The sequence below is a fragment of the Trichosurus vulpecula genome, chromosome 2 (genome assembly GCF_011100635.1).
Source record: "Trichosurus vulpecula isolate mTriVul1 chromosome 2, mTriVul1.pri, whole genome shotgun sequence".
NCBI lineage: Eukaryota > Metazoa > Chordata > Mammalia > Diprotodontia > Phalangeridae > Trichosurus > Trichosurus vulpecula.
Window position 1 is genome coordinate 48,187,950 of NC_050574.1, and position 16,036 is coordinate 48,203,985.

Sequence of the window (16,036 nt, forward strand, 5' to 3'; positions counted from 1 at the left end):
CGGGGTCGGTGCGGTGCGGTGCGTTGCCGCTGGCGCGCTTGGCGGCGGCGGCGGCTGGGAGGCAGACTTGTGTCTGCGGCGCTGCTGGTGCCTGGCTGCAGCTCGGCTCGGCTCGGGCTGTGCGGAGCGAGGAACTAGCGGGCTGTGTGCGTGCGGGTTGCGGGCTGCGGGCGGGCAGCGCCCCGCGGGCCATGCTGCTCACGGTGTACTGTGTGCGGAGGGACCTCTCCGAGGTCACCTTCTCCCTCCAGGTCGATGCCGACTTCGAGCTGCACAACTTCCGCGCACTCTGTGAGCTCGAGTCTGGCATCCCAGCGGCCGAGAGCCAGGTGAGTTGGGGGGTGGGGGTGGGGAGAGAGGGAGAGATCCCCTCCCCCACGTCCAAGGGGTCACCGCCGCCGCCTTCCTATTCCTCCGTCCCCTTTTACAGAGGTGAAGACTGAGGCCCGCAGAAGGGCCTCCCACTCCAAATCCATGGCTTCTGTCACTCTCTTTCCCCTATCCCAGCCCTCCTCCATGTGCCACCGGCGTCCTGCCGGTTCCCCCTTTCCAAAGCATGCAGAGTTTGATCTCCATCTCACCCCATCCTTTCCTGACCCGTTTGCTGGGTTCCCGCCTCCGTCTTCCTTCATTAGAAATACACATTTCGATCAGAGTAATAGATCGCAGGCTGCAAAAACCTTCTTACTTTACAGAAGAGGAAACAGGCTGGGGCGGGGGGGGGGGGGGGGGGGGGTGGCGCGGAGATAACTTGACTTAAGGTCACAGCAATTAAGTAGCAGATTAAAGCTGGATTCAAGACCAGATTCGCTGATTCCTCATTTTGGGCTTTTTACCATTAAAGGATGGTGAAACCTTTCACCTCCTTGAAGAAGTTTCTGCCCTAATAGATGGGTTTGACCGATAAAGATGGAACAGTGAAAAGAGTTCGTAAGGACCTGGGTTCAAAGTTCTGTTTTGCTACTTCCGGCCTGTGTAGCCTTAAGCACGTCATGCCTCATCTCAGGGCCTCAGTTTCTCTGCAAAGTGAGGGGGTCGAATTAGACAAACTTTTATGTTTCTTGCAGCTCTTAAGGTGATTCTAGGAGTGTAGTGGATTGCGAGATCTCGGTTTCTATCCCCAGCCCAGACACTTTTCTTGTTGGTGACCACGTGACCGTACAAGTCACTTAAATCCTCAGAGCCTGCTTTCCTGGTCCTGTCAGTGCTAGGCACAAGGAAGAGGATACCTGCTTTACCTATAACTCAGAATTGTGAGATAGTTTCAAAAACAAATCTGCTTGGGGCTTGCTGTGTGTCTTGTGGCCTGAGTAAATGTGCTGCCATTATCTTCCATGAGCATTTCTCCTTCAAAAGAAAATTGTTGGAGACTTCAAATGTGTTTACCTCTCTGGCTTTGCTAGTTAGTACCCGTGTTACCTTGAGCCAGGCATGGGGAATCTGCTGCCTCAAGGCCACGGGTGGCTCTCTAGGGCCTCAAGTACTGCCCTTTAACTGAATCCAAATTAAACAAAACTAATCCCCTTAATAAAAGAATTTGTTCTGTAAAACTTGGACTCAGTCGAAAGGCTGTACCCAAGGACCTAGAAGGCCACATATGGCCTCAAGTCTGCAGTTTCCCCACCCCTGCCTGGGGCAAATTAGTGACCCTCTACATCTGTTTTTTCCTTTTGTAAAATAAAGGAGCTGGGTTGTAAGTGATCTCATTAGGCTCATCTTAGCTCCAAATCCTATGATCTTAGGGAGCTAATGGCTTCTGTTATGGTACTCCTAGAGCCCCTCAGTTTGCTCCGTTGTAGGGCTTCAGCAAAACATTTGCTTTTTGAGTATTTGTTTTGTAAATCCTTCTTTATCCTTTCTCACTTAGCCAAAAGAGAGATAGCTCCCAGTAACATTGAAAATCCTGTAAATTGGCTTAACACTAGGATTGCCACTAGCCCATTGAACTGTCTCACCTAACATTTAGCAACAGTAGCTCTATGGAAGGAAACCTTAACTTGGAAATCTGCAGACTTTAAAATAATTTTTGGCAACTGTTTTAATATTAATGATTTCCTTTACAGTCCTCTGTATTTTATTTTACACATTTAAAAACATTCTGAGAAGGAATCCATAGATTTCACCAGAAACAAAAAAAGATGCAAAAGGAATTCTGTTCTGTACTTGTTTGAATATTTTAATAGATTCTAAGCATTATTTCAGGTTAATCACAGTTGAACTTACTCATTAGTTCATTAGGGTCATTGAGTGCACTTATGAAATTGTTCCTTAAATTCTTGCCCAGTGAAACCAAACTTTCTGTTCTCCTCTGGGTTATATTGAACAACTGTGTCAATATTTTGTTCAGAGGGCAAGCGTAAGTCCTTCCTACCGTGTAGACTTTAGCACTTTGGCATAGAGTTGTATAAAGGGCAATGTGTTTTGAAGTACACGATTTCCGGTAAATAACCTGATTTAATTGGAGCAGCAAGAATTCCAGATAAAATGGATTATTGCTTCCCAAGAATCTCTTTAAAATATGGGGCAGATTGCACAAGTAAGGCTCATTTATCCTCCTTTGGTTTTTTTGACTTGAGGTAACTTACCCTTACCAGAAGATTGGCAAAGGATTTAAAATGGTTAAATGTAGGCTATTCAGTTTTGCTTGTTGGGAGAGATGAGAATGACAAATGTCTGAAACAGTTTCAGGGTTATGTTTCCCCAGATAATTGAGATGGCTGTACCTGAATAAAAGGAAGAATGTTTACTGAATGATCAAATTGGAAGAAGACTTATTCTGTAGCCAGAGTAGAGAGAGAGTACTTTTTGTTACAGCTGATGACTTCACAGGATTTGACAACTTTACACCAGTGATGAGATTAATTCCAAATTCTTTCCTTGTTCATCATTCTAATTTTTGGTCCTTGGTGAACTAAGTTAGCCTATGGAAATTTGGAATAACCCTAGGGTTGCTAGAGACTGAACCTGTGCTTCCCAGCTAACTGTAAACACCTCCTGTTTTTCAAGTTTGTTCTGCTGGCTGCCTTGTAACCTGATGACCCAGTATCTATTTTAAGATGTTGGGTGGTCCTCTTTCATTTGCATTGCCCATCAATCAGGAACTTCGTAGACACTGAGTCATTTCCTTTCAAATCCTAATAGTAAACAACACTGTCTACTCAGGGGTATACCTTCATTTGTCTCCTCTTGGGTACATTCTTCTCCCACCTATTTTCTCTCAAGTTTTCCCTCATGCCTTCTTCCCTCTCTTTGAGAAGTTATTCATTTGCCTGCAGTTTTACTCCAGGTACAGTCTTTAGTCTCTTATTATGGATGCCTCATTCCTAGACCTTTCTATCCTCTGTTTAAACATTTGGCATTTTGTAATTTAACTCAATTCAGATTATGGCAATTCCATGGCCAGAGAGAGCATGATACATTTAGAAGAGAAGCTGTCTTGCATGTGATTGGATCCAGGCTGGGTATATTGTCTTGATTAATCCAAGGTGGGCCAGGAAATCAGTCATCAGTTCTGTTTGGTTCTTTTGTTTGGTTAATCCAAGCAATTTTCATAGCTTAAACTAGTTTTTATGTCCCCCATATGTTAAAACATGTTACAGTAACCCGTCTCTGTAGGTAGCACGAAGCTAATTATGCTGAGTGCCAGATAATGATAATTACTGTCTATAATGCTAGACTGCAGCCTTATACACAGCAAGACCTTTAGGTTATGAAAACAGTATTTCAGACTAAGGGAAATTAGAAAAAACTACAAGTGCCTATTGAAGACTGTTTGGGTGTAGTTGTGCGTATTTTTAAGACTTCCTATTATATGATCAAAAGGTAATTTATTTGGCTATTCTTTTAGTAATTGATATAGTGTGAAAAATTACTTAAGACATTATAGCTACATTGTGGCCCAGAGAAGCCTTGTTAGTAATTTAATGCTGGTATGCAATATTAGGACTTCTGTTAATTTAAAAATTCCACCCAGAGATAGAAAAATAGTTGCTATCTCTTTGTATAAAGGACTGCAGAGTTTGATTAGCTGGTCTAATTTCAAATGTTAATTACAGATTAGAACTTGTTCTCTTGGGTCCCTGCCTCCTCTAGAGTGATTACTAGGCAATTTTGCCAGTCCTGTAGATGAGCTGTTTAGTTATAGAAGCTTCCTATTGTATTTTCTTAATAGTGACACTTGAATTTTGAGCAGCTATAGATTAATGTAGAATAATATGGATCATAGATCATTCCATCACTAAGGCACAAAGTACTATTCAGATAGGTGGGATTGTTTCCTATAGCACTGACTTGGAACCACTGGTCTGAATATTGTGAGTCAGGAAATCACAATAGATTTCCAATTCTGGCACCTTGGCTACTAAAGAATCAATCTTCTGATTTTATGAGGTACCTTTTCAAGCTTATATTTACCCCCATTCAGTTGTCCATCTTTAAGGGACAAGCTTATTTGGAAGTTAAAACCCCAAATTCCAGACCCTGCTGCCTAGCTTTCTTGGATTTCTGATTTAAGAATGCAGTAAACAGTGTCAGCAGTGCATTTCAGGCAACTGCCTCCTGGAGTTGATCACCCTTAGGTTATATATTTTAGGAAGGTTTGTAAATTTAGTGTAAGCAGTTTTAGGGATATCTGGTAAACTTGAGACTAAGTTGTATCTTTGTAACCACTGGAAGGAATAAGCTGGCATTTATAGGTTTGAGTGTGTTCCAGTCAAGTCCACTGTTTCTCTGCCTAATTGCTAATGTGATTATCAGATTGCTCCAAAAAAGAAAAGTCTGCTGGCTGTAGCATAGTTTGCTCTGTGATGAGCGAAAATGAGGAAACTGGTGCCCTCTGTACTCTTTGCAGTGTTTCCATTTTATAAGTTGAAGGCGAGAACTTAGCAGCATGGGTGTACTTGCAGTGCACAGCAAGGATCGCATGTGGTGGTGGGGGGAATGAATTTGTTTGCTTATTAATATTTGTTCATATCTAATTTACTCTAATATAGATTGCTCTTAACAACACTTCTCCCCCAGATTAGAATGGCCATTTCCTCCGGCCTGAACTCTTAAGGACATGTGGGGGAAGGAAGTTCAGAAGTGCATTTGGTAGGGAGTAAAACTGGGATGTCTCTTTTTTGAGTCAGTTCTGTATGAGATAGGAGGGCTGTTAAGTGTATCTTTCTTAAATTTAACAGGCTGTCCAAGGAAATGACTAGAATTTGTATGCCTGGTTGAGGACCAGGGGTGGGGCACCTGCTGCCTTGGGGCCACATGCGGCATCAAGGTGCAGGTTCCCCACCCCCACCCCTGCTATATAGACTCTTGGGACCCACTGCAGATTTTCTTTCCTCTGACACCATAATAAATAAGGATTTCCCAACCGGTTTGTTAGCCACTTGAGGTCAGGGACTTGGTTTTATATTTCTTTTTAGCCCCAATGCTTTGTGCAGTACCTTGCATACAGTAAGTACGCACTTGTTGGTAAATGTGTTTTGGTAATAATGGGAAAGTCTCAAACCTTTCCCCTTAGGAGAATTTCAGCTATGCCAACTCTTTGGTAATTATAAAATTTGAACAAATGTCTGCTGGGAACTAAGTTGAAGTCACAAATCTACATCCAGAAAGAAAAATCTAGCTTGTTTTATGTGGGAAGTAATAGGAAACATTTTGTTATTCAGTTGAATATCAGTCATTCAATAAGCAGGCACTGTGGTAAGCACTGAATGTTTTTAAGCATTTTTGTTTAAGTTTTACATCATCTCATACAGTCTTAGATTTGTAAGGGGTCTTCTTAGAGCTTTCTCTTTTCACTTTTGTGAGTAAGGGGTTGCACTGAAGGGCTTGAATTTCCCTTTTAGTCTGTAGATCTAGACCAAACTCTAACCTCCTTCCTTCAGCTTTGCTATCAAGTCCCATTCTGAGAGTGCTGCATTGATAATGGAGACTCCACACTCTGGGGAGGGGGCCAGCAAGGGGGCCTGGAGGGAGCGCATGACCCGAGTTCAAATTTAGCTTCAGACAGCTAAAAGCTTTGTGACCCTGAGCGAGTCATTTAAGCTGTCTGTCTCAGCTCATTATTTACTCTGATCCTCCCTCCCAGGGTGGTTGTGAGGATGGAAATGAGAACCTTAGGAAAGTGCTTAGCACAGTGCCTGGAACATAGTAGGTGTTCTATACTGGCTGCTCTCATCATTATTGTTTTCTATGTATTGTGTCCCGTTTTCTGTGCTCATAGACATTGCTTCTGTATTTAAGGCTGAGGATCATTTTAAAAAGCCTGTCTCTTGCATTCTTTGGCCTTGATGGCTCTGTGCCCAAGGCCCTCTGCTTTATCATCTGATAGGAAATTGCTGGCGGGTGCTTACCAGGATAGGGAGAGAGGGCAAGGGTGAACAGGTTAGGAACCTTTCCCTACCAGGGACAACAGACTGCTTACTGAATGATAGTTGGATGATAGAATGTTGATACAGTTACCATTCCCAGAGGGAGTTGCTTCCACATTGTATCCTAACTTGGAAAAAAGCCCAGCCTTGTATCCACTGTTTTAAAAATATTATAGGGAAGTGAAGGATTATAGTATTCTCTCTTTGGGCCACACATGGGGCACCTCAGCACTAAATGAGATTCTCCTTTTGCAGATTGTTTATGCCGAGCGACCTCTCACTGACAACCACAGATCACTGGCTTCATATGGCTTGAAGGATGGGGATGTAGTAATTTTGAGACAGAAGGAGAATGCAGAACCACGAGCTCCTGTTCAATTCCCAAGTAAGTTATCTTGCTTACAGGTGGTCAGCTGGCCTCCTTGGCCCATCTGTAAGAAAGGAGGCCTTCTTAGATGGTATCATTCCTGGTTCTAAATCTTGTTTTTCCCATCTCTGTGCCCATGTGGCCACCTGGGCCCTTATTCATCTCAGTACCCAGAATGAGAAGAATAATAAATAGCACTTCAGGAATGTGACTGGTTTTCTTTGTGTGGGTGCTCCTGCAACCTTTGCAGATGGCAGCCCCTCTCCCCTGTAGCAGGTGGTTTTCTGGATGACCGTGGCCATCCTCTGAACTTCACCAGACTGGGCTCATGGATGACTGCTTATTTCTGGGCCATACACAAAGTGTTCCCTTGGAGGTACCAGTTAGCCTTTGAGTTCTGCTGGCATAGATAGCAAGAACCCAGAATTCCCTCTATGACACTGAGGTATTAGAGTAACACTTCCATGGAAGAAAATAATACCAATGCAAGTTGAGAAACCATTATTAAGTCCCTATTATGTGTGAGGAGCTGTGTTCAGGGTAAAAAAAAAATGAAAAAAGGAGACAGTTCCCAAGCTCAAAGAACTTGCTGTTTAATGACAAATACATAAATAAATGAGGCATTCCTTCAAAAAGCATTGTATGATAAAAGGCAAAGCTTGGAGAAATCTGAGGAGGGAAAAATCATTTTCATGGGGAAGGGAGAGTGTTCTGGAAGAGGTTGGCATCCCCATTGGCCTTCAAAGAAAAGAGAGACTTCAACGGATGGATGTTGGGATAGGCTTTGATACACATGGGGGTAGTGTCAGCAGGGCCATAGAAATAGCCAAGGACGGATCAGGAGCAGGGAGGAGAGAGCAAAGTAGTTTGATTGGAATTTGGAAATGGGGAGGAGGAGGAGTCAAGTCAAGACAATTCTACAAGCATTTATGAAGCACCTGTTATCTTTGTACCAGGCACCTCACTAACCTCTGGGGATACAAAGAAAGGTGGAAACAGGCCCCATCCTCACATTCTAATGAGGAAGGCAACATGCAAAATACTCCGTACAGACAAGCTGTGTGCAGGATAAATGGGAGGTACTCTCTGAAGGGAGGCAGTAGCATTAAGAAAGATTGGAAAGGCTTTTCTTGGAAGAAGGGGCAGGTTTCAGGTGGGTCTCAAGGAAGCCAGGAGGTGGAGATGTCAGGGAGAGAATTCCAGGCCTGGAGGACTTCCAGCAAAAAGGCCCAGAGTCAGGAGATGGAAAGGCTTGTGTGAGGACCAGCAAGGGCGCCATTGTAGACCACATGGGAATTTTAAGGAGACTGGGAAGGTTTAACCCCAATGTGGAAGACCTTGAGTGTCAGGGTCAGGAGTTTGGTAGGCAGTGAGGAACCCTGAAGGCTTCTGAGTAAAGTAGTGTTGCCCTCAGTGAACAGTGTGGGCCAGCCTTCCCTCAAGGAGCTTATGAGGGAGACAATATACAAACCTCTGTTCATAGAAGGCAGTAACAGTGTAAATGAAAGTCATTTGAAAGGGAAGGCATTAGCAATAGGGGGAGAAGAGGAGCCAGTTGAAGGCAGAAAGGTACTCCGCCCCCCAAAACAGTGGGATCTGAAGTGAGTCTCAAAGGAGGAAGGGGAGAACATTGTGGTATGGAAGACAGCTAGGGAGACATCACAGAGGCTGAGATGTCGTGTCCTTATGAGGACCAGCAAGGAAACCATTGTCATAGATCTCAAAGAGTCTGGTGGGGTGGGTAAAGTGTAAGAAGACTGGAAGGGCTGGAAGAGGTCAGGTTGTAGAGGACTTTAAATGCCAAACAGCATTTTATGTTTGATTCCTTCTAAAAGCACTTTGACATTGTCTCATCTGCTCCTCACAACAGCATGGTCCAGTCAAAAAAAACTAAGCTTGGCTTCTTGTAGAGGTGATGCCTGGATAGTGTCAGGTCACGTGACCGACAGGTGGGGGAGCTGGGGCTTTTCCATTATTCCCCTTGAAATGATCATAAGTTGGTTCCTTGTCATTTGACCCCTGTTGTGCCCATCAGAACAAGGTCTCTCATCTGTCTCAGAAGCTCTGCATAATGGACGGTTATCGTTCCCCCCTTGCAAGCACCGCCCCCACACCCCCAGTAACTCACATCAGGGATTTTTAAACGGAGGTCCACAGGCCCCCATAGATTTCAGAAAGCCTATGCACTTGAACGGGGAAGAAATTAGATCTTTATTTTCACTAATCTCTAACTGAAATTTAGCATATTTCCTTCAGTTATTTTAAAATAAGATTCTGAGAAAGGGCTCCATAGGTTTCACCAAAGGCTGCCAAAAGGGTTACCCGCCATTAATAATAGACTTCTTTAAGCCTGCCTAGCTTCTCAGTCTCCTGGCTCCCCAAGCTGATGGGTGCTTGTCTGATGGTGAGAGTGAAAACCTGTCTAATTCTGGGCAGTTTGTCCCACCCCTTAACCAAGCACAGTGGTAGAGCTCAAAGTTTAAGGAACTCGGGGTGTCAAAGATACTGTTAGTTTGGAGAAGGCTGTATTCATAATTGAAGCATCCAGACCTCAGTTTGATAAAATTCTCATTTGAGACTGATGTTCTCCCAGGTGCTGGCCAACATTTTCTTGATAAAATTCATCAGACAGAAAGCCCCTCATGATGGCTCATGGCATAGTAACTTTTTTTTTTTTTTTTTTTTTGCAACTTGCAAAAGAGTGATTACCAAGACTAGGAGGAAATACAAGCCTGCTTGAGGGAAGCAGCTGACTAAGTCTTTCTACAGTTTGATTTGATAATTCTCTGGGTTCCAGGAAGCTACTGACTGACTTTGATTCTTTTGTAAGCAAATAAAAATAGAGTGTAACTTAATTTTAATTGGTCCATTTCTGTGGGAGCTAGTGGGTTGCTGAGGAGGGCTACAACATGTTTGCATTGCTTATAAGTACTTTTGAACTGTGTGGTCTTTCGGAGGCTAACCTTTATGTCCTCAGCCAGCAACCATACAGTAACCTAAGATTGTGACCTTATAGAGGTTCCACAAACTACCAGCCCAGCAAGGCAAACTTGGATTGTTTCATTTTTTTGAGTTTTGTTTATTTTTTGTTCTTTTCTTTAGAACTACCCTGCTTTGAATGTACTTCAAAATAGGGCGTGGCCAAAATGGAAAGAAAACTCCTTGCCCAAGCTAGAAGGCCCACGAATGTTCTACCAGTTAGGGTAGATAGAGGAGATAGGAAACCTATCTCACAAGAGCAGGGATCACTCTCTCCAGCCATCCCCCCATCCCCCTTTGGATTGGTACTCATTGGGCCCAGGCAGAAACCCAGCCAATGGGTGTGGTTACATGAGCTCATACCAGGGAGAGGAGGGTAACTCTTTCTCTGCCAGATGTGAAAGCTGTATGAACCATACTTAGGATGGATATTGGGATAGTATGCAAGATACATATACATACATGCAAATTAGAAAAATAACACAGTCCTTAACCTGCAAAGGGCTGAGGGGGACATGATGTATCTCCAACTAAATATGATATAGTATAAATGTGATAGGTTAGAGGAGGGATTGGCAAAGTGTTATGAGAAGTTTGTGGAGGGAGAACTCAAGGCAAGCTTCGTTGCTAGGTGGGGGCAAGTAAGTGGGCCCTGAAGGAAGAGAGAGATTTCAGTAGGTATAGATACATGAGGAGCGTTGTTTACTCCACCTGGGGAGTGCCTGGAACATAGTTAAGGACATGAGAGAGAACAGTGATCTAGTTTTCCTGTGACTTAGGGAACATGAAGGAGAAGCCTGGGCAACTAACCTGGAGCCTGCTTGTCAAGGGCTTTGGATACCGGAATTAGTGGTCTAACCCGAACTGTTAAAGGGGGGTACTTGCTGTTTGTAGCAGTGCATTAGATACACTGCTTTGGCCGTAGGTGGATTGAAAAGGAGACAGAGTAAAAACAAGAAGGTGGGTCTGAGTCATCTGAGCTGAGAGAAGTGGAAAGGAAGGGCCAGATGCAAGAGATGGGGCTCTCACACCACAGGATCTCTGCAGTGAAAGATGTGGAACTGTCCCACATAAGCCTGAGATTATACCTCAGTGACTGAGGAAAAAAGAAATTGGGGAAAGGGGCAAGTTTCGAGGAGTTTAGAGTTTATGAGGACCTTAACTTTAGACATCTTGAGGTAAACCATCCAGGTGGTAGCCCTGTGGCAGGCAGCTAGAAATATGAGGCGTGTACATTTTAAGCCATGGCCAGTGTCAGAATCTGTTCTGCCTGATTATGCAGATGTTTTTCTCTTCAGTTTGAGGGTTGGAAAGTGGACAGTCAAGGAGATTGGGGAAAGGTTGCCAAAAATCATTGAGGCCCTTTTAAAAAAAGATACAAAGAAGAGAACATATGGAAGACCAGAAGGAACCACAGACAAGCAGGATAGCTTTGAAAGTTACATGCTGAATTTATTGTATACTTGAAAAGCTATCTATCTATCTATCTATCTATCTGTGTCTCTCTATATGTATATGTGTGTACATATATATATACACATGTACACTAGAGATTTGCAGTTTCACGTACAATCCTCTTCCAGAAATGCTGATTTATTTGTTAAATTCAGAGTAAAAAAATAAAAATTTTTAAAAAGGAAAAAAAGAAATATGGGACTGATGCTTGATAAACAATTTAGGAGCCATCTGCATAGAGGTGATAGATCAAGGGAGAGAATGAGAGGAAGGAGAAGAGGCCCTAAGATAGAAAATGCACTCTTGTGGTATCTGAAGGAGAGGGGATGGGCTGTAGTGTCCTGTGCCACAGAGGGGTCAAGGAGGAGGAGAACAGAAAATGGACTCACCTAGTGACTTCAGAGAGCTGTTTCAGGAGAGAATCCTGTTTTTAATGTGCACTTCATTGGATCTTGGTGGAAATTCAGTGAGATCATAAGCTGCCTTTAGATAATTAACACCTCAGACTTGACACTAATGTAATCAGTGTGCAGTTTTTTTAAAAAAATGGTTAAGGTTGAAAAAAATAAATCTGAATTCAGCTGGACCAGACCACTCTATCCATGATCTGAGGGAAACACCTTTTTTTGTTTGTTTGTTTTTTTGACTTTTTACCTTTAATTTGAATGACAGCTCAATTTCAGATCAGTCATGCTCATGAGAGTTACATTTAAGAGCCCTGTGATAGCTTTATTTATATTTTTGTAAAGTATCTTCACCATTGTCTCCTTTTTGTGACCATAAAATGAGGCTATTGCTACCCTCTGACCTCCCAGGGCATTAGGCAAGTTGATGAGTTGGTGTTTAGAAGGCTCAGATGGATGTGTAAGTCCAGAGTATTGTTAGAAACCTCCCCAAGCCAGTGAGGCAGTCCAGCCCAGACTTGCAGAATTTAGCATCTAACAACTTTGTCTCTCTTTGCCAATTAGAGTATTTCAGGTGGCAAGGCTTTTTAAGGCAGAGGTGGGACCAGACCAAGGTTTGGCCTAGGGCCACCTCTTAGGTATATGAGGATCCACAGTGTAATTGCTTTTAAAAAAATTCCATGTATCTGCTGAGATAACAGTGTGAAGAGAGGCCTTCCCTCTCTTGGGTGGTTTTGAAACAGTAGTTTGCAAATCACGATTTACTTCTTTGTTCTCTCTCATCTAAACCATTTCATTGGCTTGGATCCTCTCCACGGAAGTAGCTGAGCAAGTTGGGGGTGGGGTGGGGTGGGGTGGGGGGTGGAGATCTAATGTCAGGGAAAGGGCTCAGGATCTCTTAGGCCCACATGCCATAGCAAGATCTTCCTTGGAATGAACTATTTCTGTATTCGTCTTGAGTTTTCTTTTCTTGTTGTCATTTGGTATAAACTTTGAGGTGATTTCTCCTGACAGGCCTGCCCCGGATAGACTTCAGCAGCATAGCTGTACCTGGTACATCAGGCTCCCGACTGCACCAGCACCCAGCCCAGCCATCCCGGGTATCCCCAGGAGACACAGCTTCATCCCCACAGGGCTTGGACAATCCAGCATTACTCCGAGACATGTTGCTTGCCAATCCCCATGAGCTCTCTCTGCTCAAGGAGAGAAACCCACCCCTGGCAGAAGCCCTGCTCAGTGGAGACCTTGGTAAGTCTGTGTGGCTGTCACTTTGTCAAGCTGGCCTCGAGGGAAGGTCAGTTGTGTCAGGCTTTCCTCATGTGTGAGAAGAAGTGGGAAGGCCACTGGCAGCCCCGGAGTCTTGAGTGGCATGGAGGCAACTTGGTGCCTTGGTAGGCGTTAAGCCTGGAGATCTTTTCTATTTGTTCTTAGCATGTCCATAGTAGATAACGATTTTCAGACCCGTTCAGTGGGGAAGTCTTTATGGAAAGTCAGCCAGTAAGCCAGGAGGTGGCAATTAAAGTGATTCTGTGACTTTGCCTCAGGCAACCATGGAGAACAGTGAGTGCCCTTTCTTGGCTTAATCCTCCAAGTTTGATTTGGGGTCCTAATGGGTCTAGTTGCTTGGAGCTATATTGTTACCAGTGCCTAATTCTTTTTCTGGTACCTCCCTTTGTTATTAAGCATTACCCTTGTAAAAGGCATCCCCTGAAAAGATTATTTCATCAAACTTTATTTTCTTTATAGTTTATTTTTCTTTCACTCTCACATGTGTCCTTCATAAGAGCTCTCATGGCATTGAGATGTTTGTTTTGGAGGAATTTGTTTTTATTTCTCATGATTACATGACTGATTAATTGCTTGAGGTTGCACTAATGTATCATAAAGGTTGCATGGCTAAAAACTGAAATGTTAAATGTCAGAGTAAGGATTCTGTAGTTAGAAACCACATACTGTTTCTGCTGAACTTTCTGCTTACTGATGCTCACTTAACATGCTTACATAAAGTGTACACTGGCTGATGCAGTCATTTGCATTTAATTTCTCTGGCTTAGGGTAGAGGTTGTTAAAGAATAGAAACTATTAGTGATTTATATTATTTACAAGAGATAGGTTGGAAGAGAATCAGGCAGAGAATCCTGAGGCAGTTATCTGCCAGATAATAGTTTCCCATTAATTTAACCTCAAACTGTTCATTGTATCAGACTAGAGGCAGGTATAATTAAACTCTTATGAGGATAAATGATCTTGTTGAATGCTTGGCTTAAAGAAATAGTTTTTATTGAAAGGTCTGATGCTAACTACATAATTCAAGGCAGTGACTAAATCGACATGAACTTTCCAAATCATTTTTAGATGCGCTCTGCACATCTCTCTTGCAGATGCCTTTTGAAAAGGTGTTAGGCACAATAACAAACAGTGGAAAGGCATAAAATTCCATCAGCTTGGAGTTTGGTTGTTTACATCTCTCATTTTTGCAGAGAAATTTACTAGGGTCCTGGTAGAACAGCAGCAGGACCGAGCCCGGAGGGAGCAGGAGAGGATCCGTCTCTTTGCGGCTGACCCCTTTGATCTGGAAGCTCAGGCCAAGATAGAAGAAGATATAAGGTAACAAACCGCCTCAACCCAAGAAAACGGAGGCTTTGTGCACAGCAGGATTCTCAGATGACAGTCTTATCAGAGGGGCTCTTCAGAGTCCCAGGGCTTGCAGTGGAGGTGTTCGCCAGGCAGTCGCTTTGGTTTCCGGTCCCACTATACCAGTGCCTGAAGCAACATCATACAATTGTTGATTCTTTCATAATAATTTGATGACAACAACTTGAGGGCTATTTTCTTTCCTGATAATTCCATAAGCATCTCTGTGGCCAGCAGAGAGCAGAGCTAAAATGGTGTTCAGATGCACCAGCATATAGAGACAGCTTTGAGAGACTTGAGAATTCTGATCAATCTACTGATTAAAAACCCCCAAGTCCAGAGGCCCAAAGAGGATTCATACCACCCCACTCCTGCCAGAGAGGCAGTGAACTTTAACCTACCTTGAGACAGATAGTGCTGGGACATAATCACTTTGAGAATTTGTTTTGCTGGGCAACGAATGCTTATTAGGGTTTTGTTTTTCAGTATTTTGTTTGTTCAGTAGTGGGTGCAGTGAAAGGGAGAAAGAATAAATGCCTGCCAAACTTTATTTTTTGAAGAAGAAAGATGATGTGCAAGGGAATTCGATGAGATAGAAGAGGAACTTCCTCCAGCTGATGGGATGCTCCAGGTCAATTAAATAGGCTCCTTTGATTCTTAATATCCTTCAGCAGGTACTTGACTCCTTCTGATTTAGTTCAGGGTTTAAGCTTTTACAGTAGAACAACAACTCTGCAAAAGTGATATTTCGGAATCCTAAATCTATTTGGCTTCCATGCTTCCTGCTCTGCCCCCAGGGGATGGACTGTATGACAGGTTTCCTGCTCAGATTTCTCCAGGATCACATTATATTTGGGCATTTTATAATCAGTACCAAGATTTTATCTTGTCAGCCCTGTTAATTTAACCTCACGATCTCGATTAAAGAGTAGCTATGTTCTTGCAGATTCCTATGTTGTCCCTAGTGATGAAGATCAGCCTTCAAGTTTGACTGTCGCTTTTCTGCCTCTTGCCCAAGGCAGAGTTTATACCTGGTTTCTCTTGTGAGCTTTGTTGTAGCAGAAGCAAAGAGCAGTTTGGGCAGCAAATTAAATGCACAACTCATATGACAAGGAACTCTTTTTTAGATTTTTCTGTGAAAATTGAAAGCACATATTATGTTATCATCAAGCTAGAAATGTAAGGAATGTACATGTCCTTTTGGTTCTGGACTTTGATATCTTGTCCCCGTCAGCATTGTCAGACCATAGTAAGTGGCTTTTAGAAACATCCCTAGCAGGTAGACCAGGTGAAATAGGAAAGCAGTAATGATCAGCCCTGGCACAGAAGGCCTCACCTACCAAGGGGTACCCTTGGAGGCCTGGGCTGCCAAGGGCCTGGCCTGGGAGTTTTGTAAACTACAAAGCACTGCTAACAGTTCTCTTGAAATGGTCACCATGATGTTGGGCCATTGGGAAAAAAGAAAAGTGAGAGTAACCACAGATATCTGTAAGGCTCATATTGCTTCCCAGAGGAAAATTAAGACATCTCTTCCTTTAAAAATGAAACTTTGTACGCTTTGAATAGCTTCCTGTGTAGTATGCACAGAATAAGTGAATGACCAGTACTAGTTTACAGGGGATTGTAGCAGAGCTTGATCTTTGTTCAATTAATACAAAGTCACCATTGTACAGCACACTTTGCTTTCTTTCTAAATTTCCCCCACAGATTTGGCTTTGTGAGGAGGCTGTCTTATGCTGGCACTGCACCCATCAGATTTTTGGGGTGTGCCACTGGCATGATTGCAGAGGTTTAGGGCACTGAAGCATCATAAGATCTTGTGGGAAACT

At 43.2% G+C, this 16,036-nt stretch overlaps 1 protein-coding gene across 1 annotated transcript in view; it reads left to right on the forward strand.

Annotated features, from left to right (window-relative positions):
- The window catches only part of DDI2 (DNA damage inducible 1 homolog 2), a 27,609-nt gene continuing 11,573 nt past the window's right edge, over window positions 1-16,036 (forward strand). Inside the window, exons 1-4 of the mRNA XM_036744673.1 lie at window positions 1-329; window positions 6,624-6,753; window positions 12,588-12,821; window positions 14,054-14,180. Coding sequence (XP_036600568.1) covers window positions 192-329; window positions 6,624-6,753; window positions 12,588-12,821; window positions 14,054-14,180 — 629 coding nt within the window. The 5' untranslated portion in view covers window positions 1-191. The remainder of the gene's footprint in view (window positions 330-6,623; window positions 6,754-12,587; window positions 12,822-14,053; window positions 14,181-16,036) is intronic.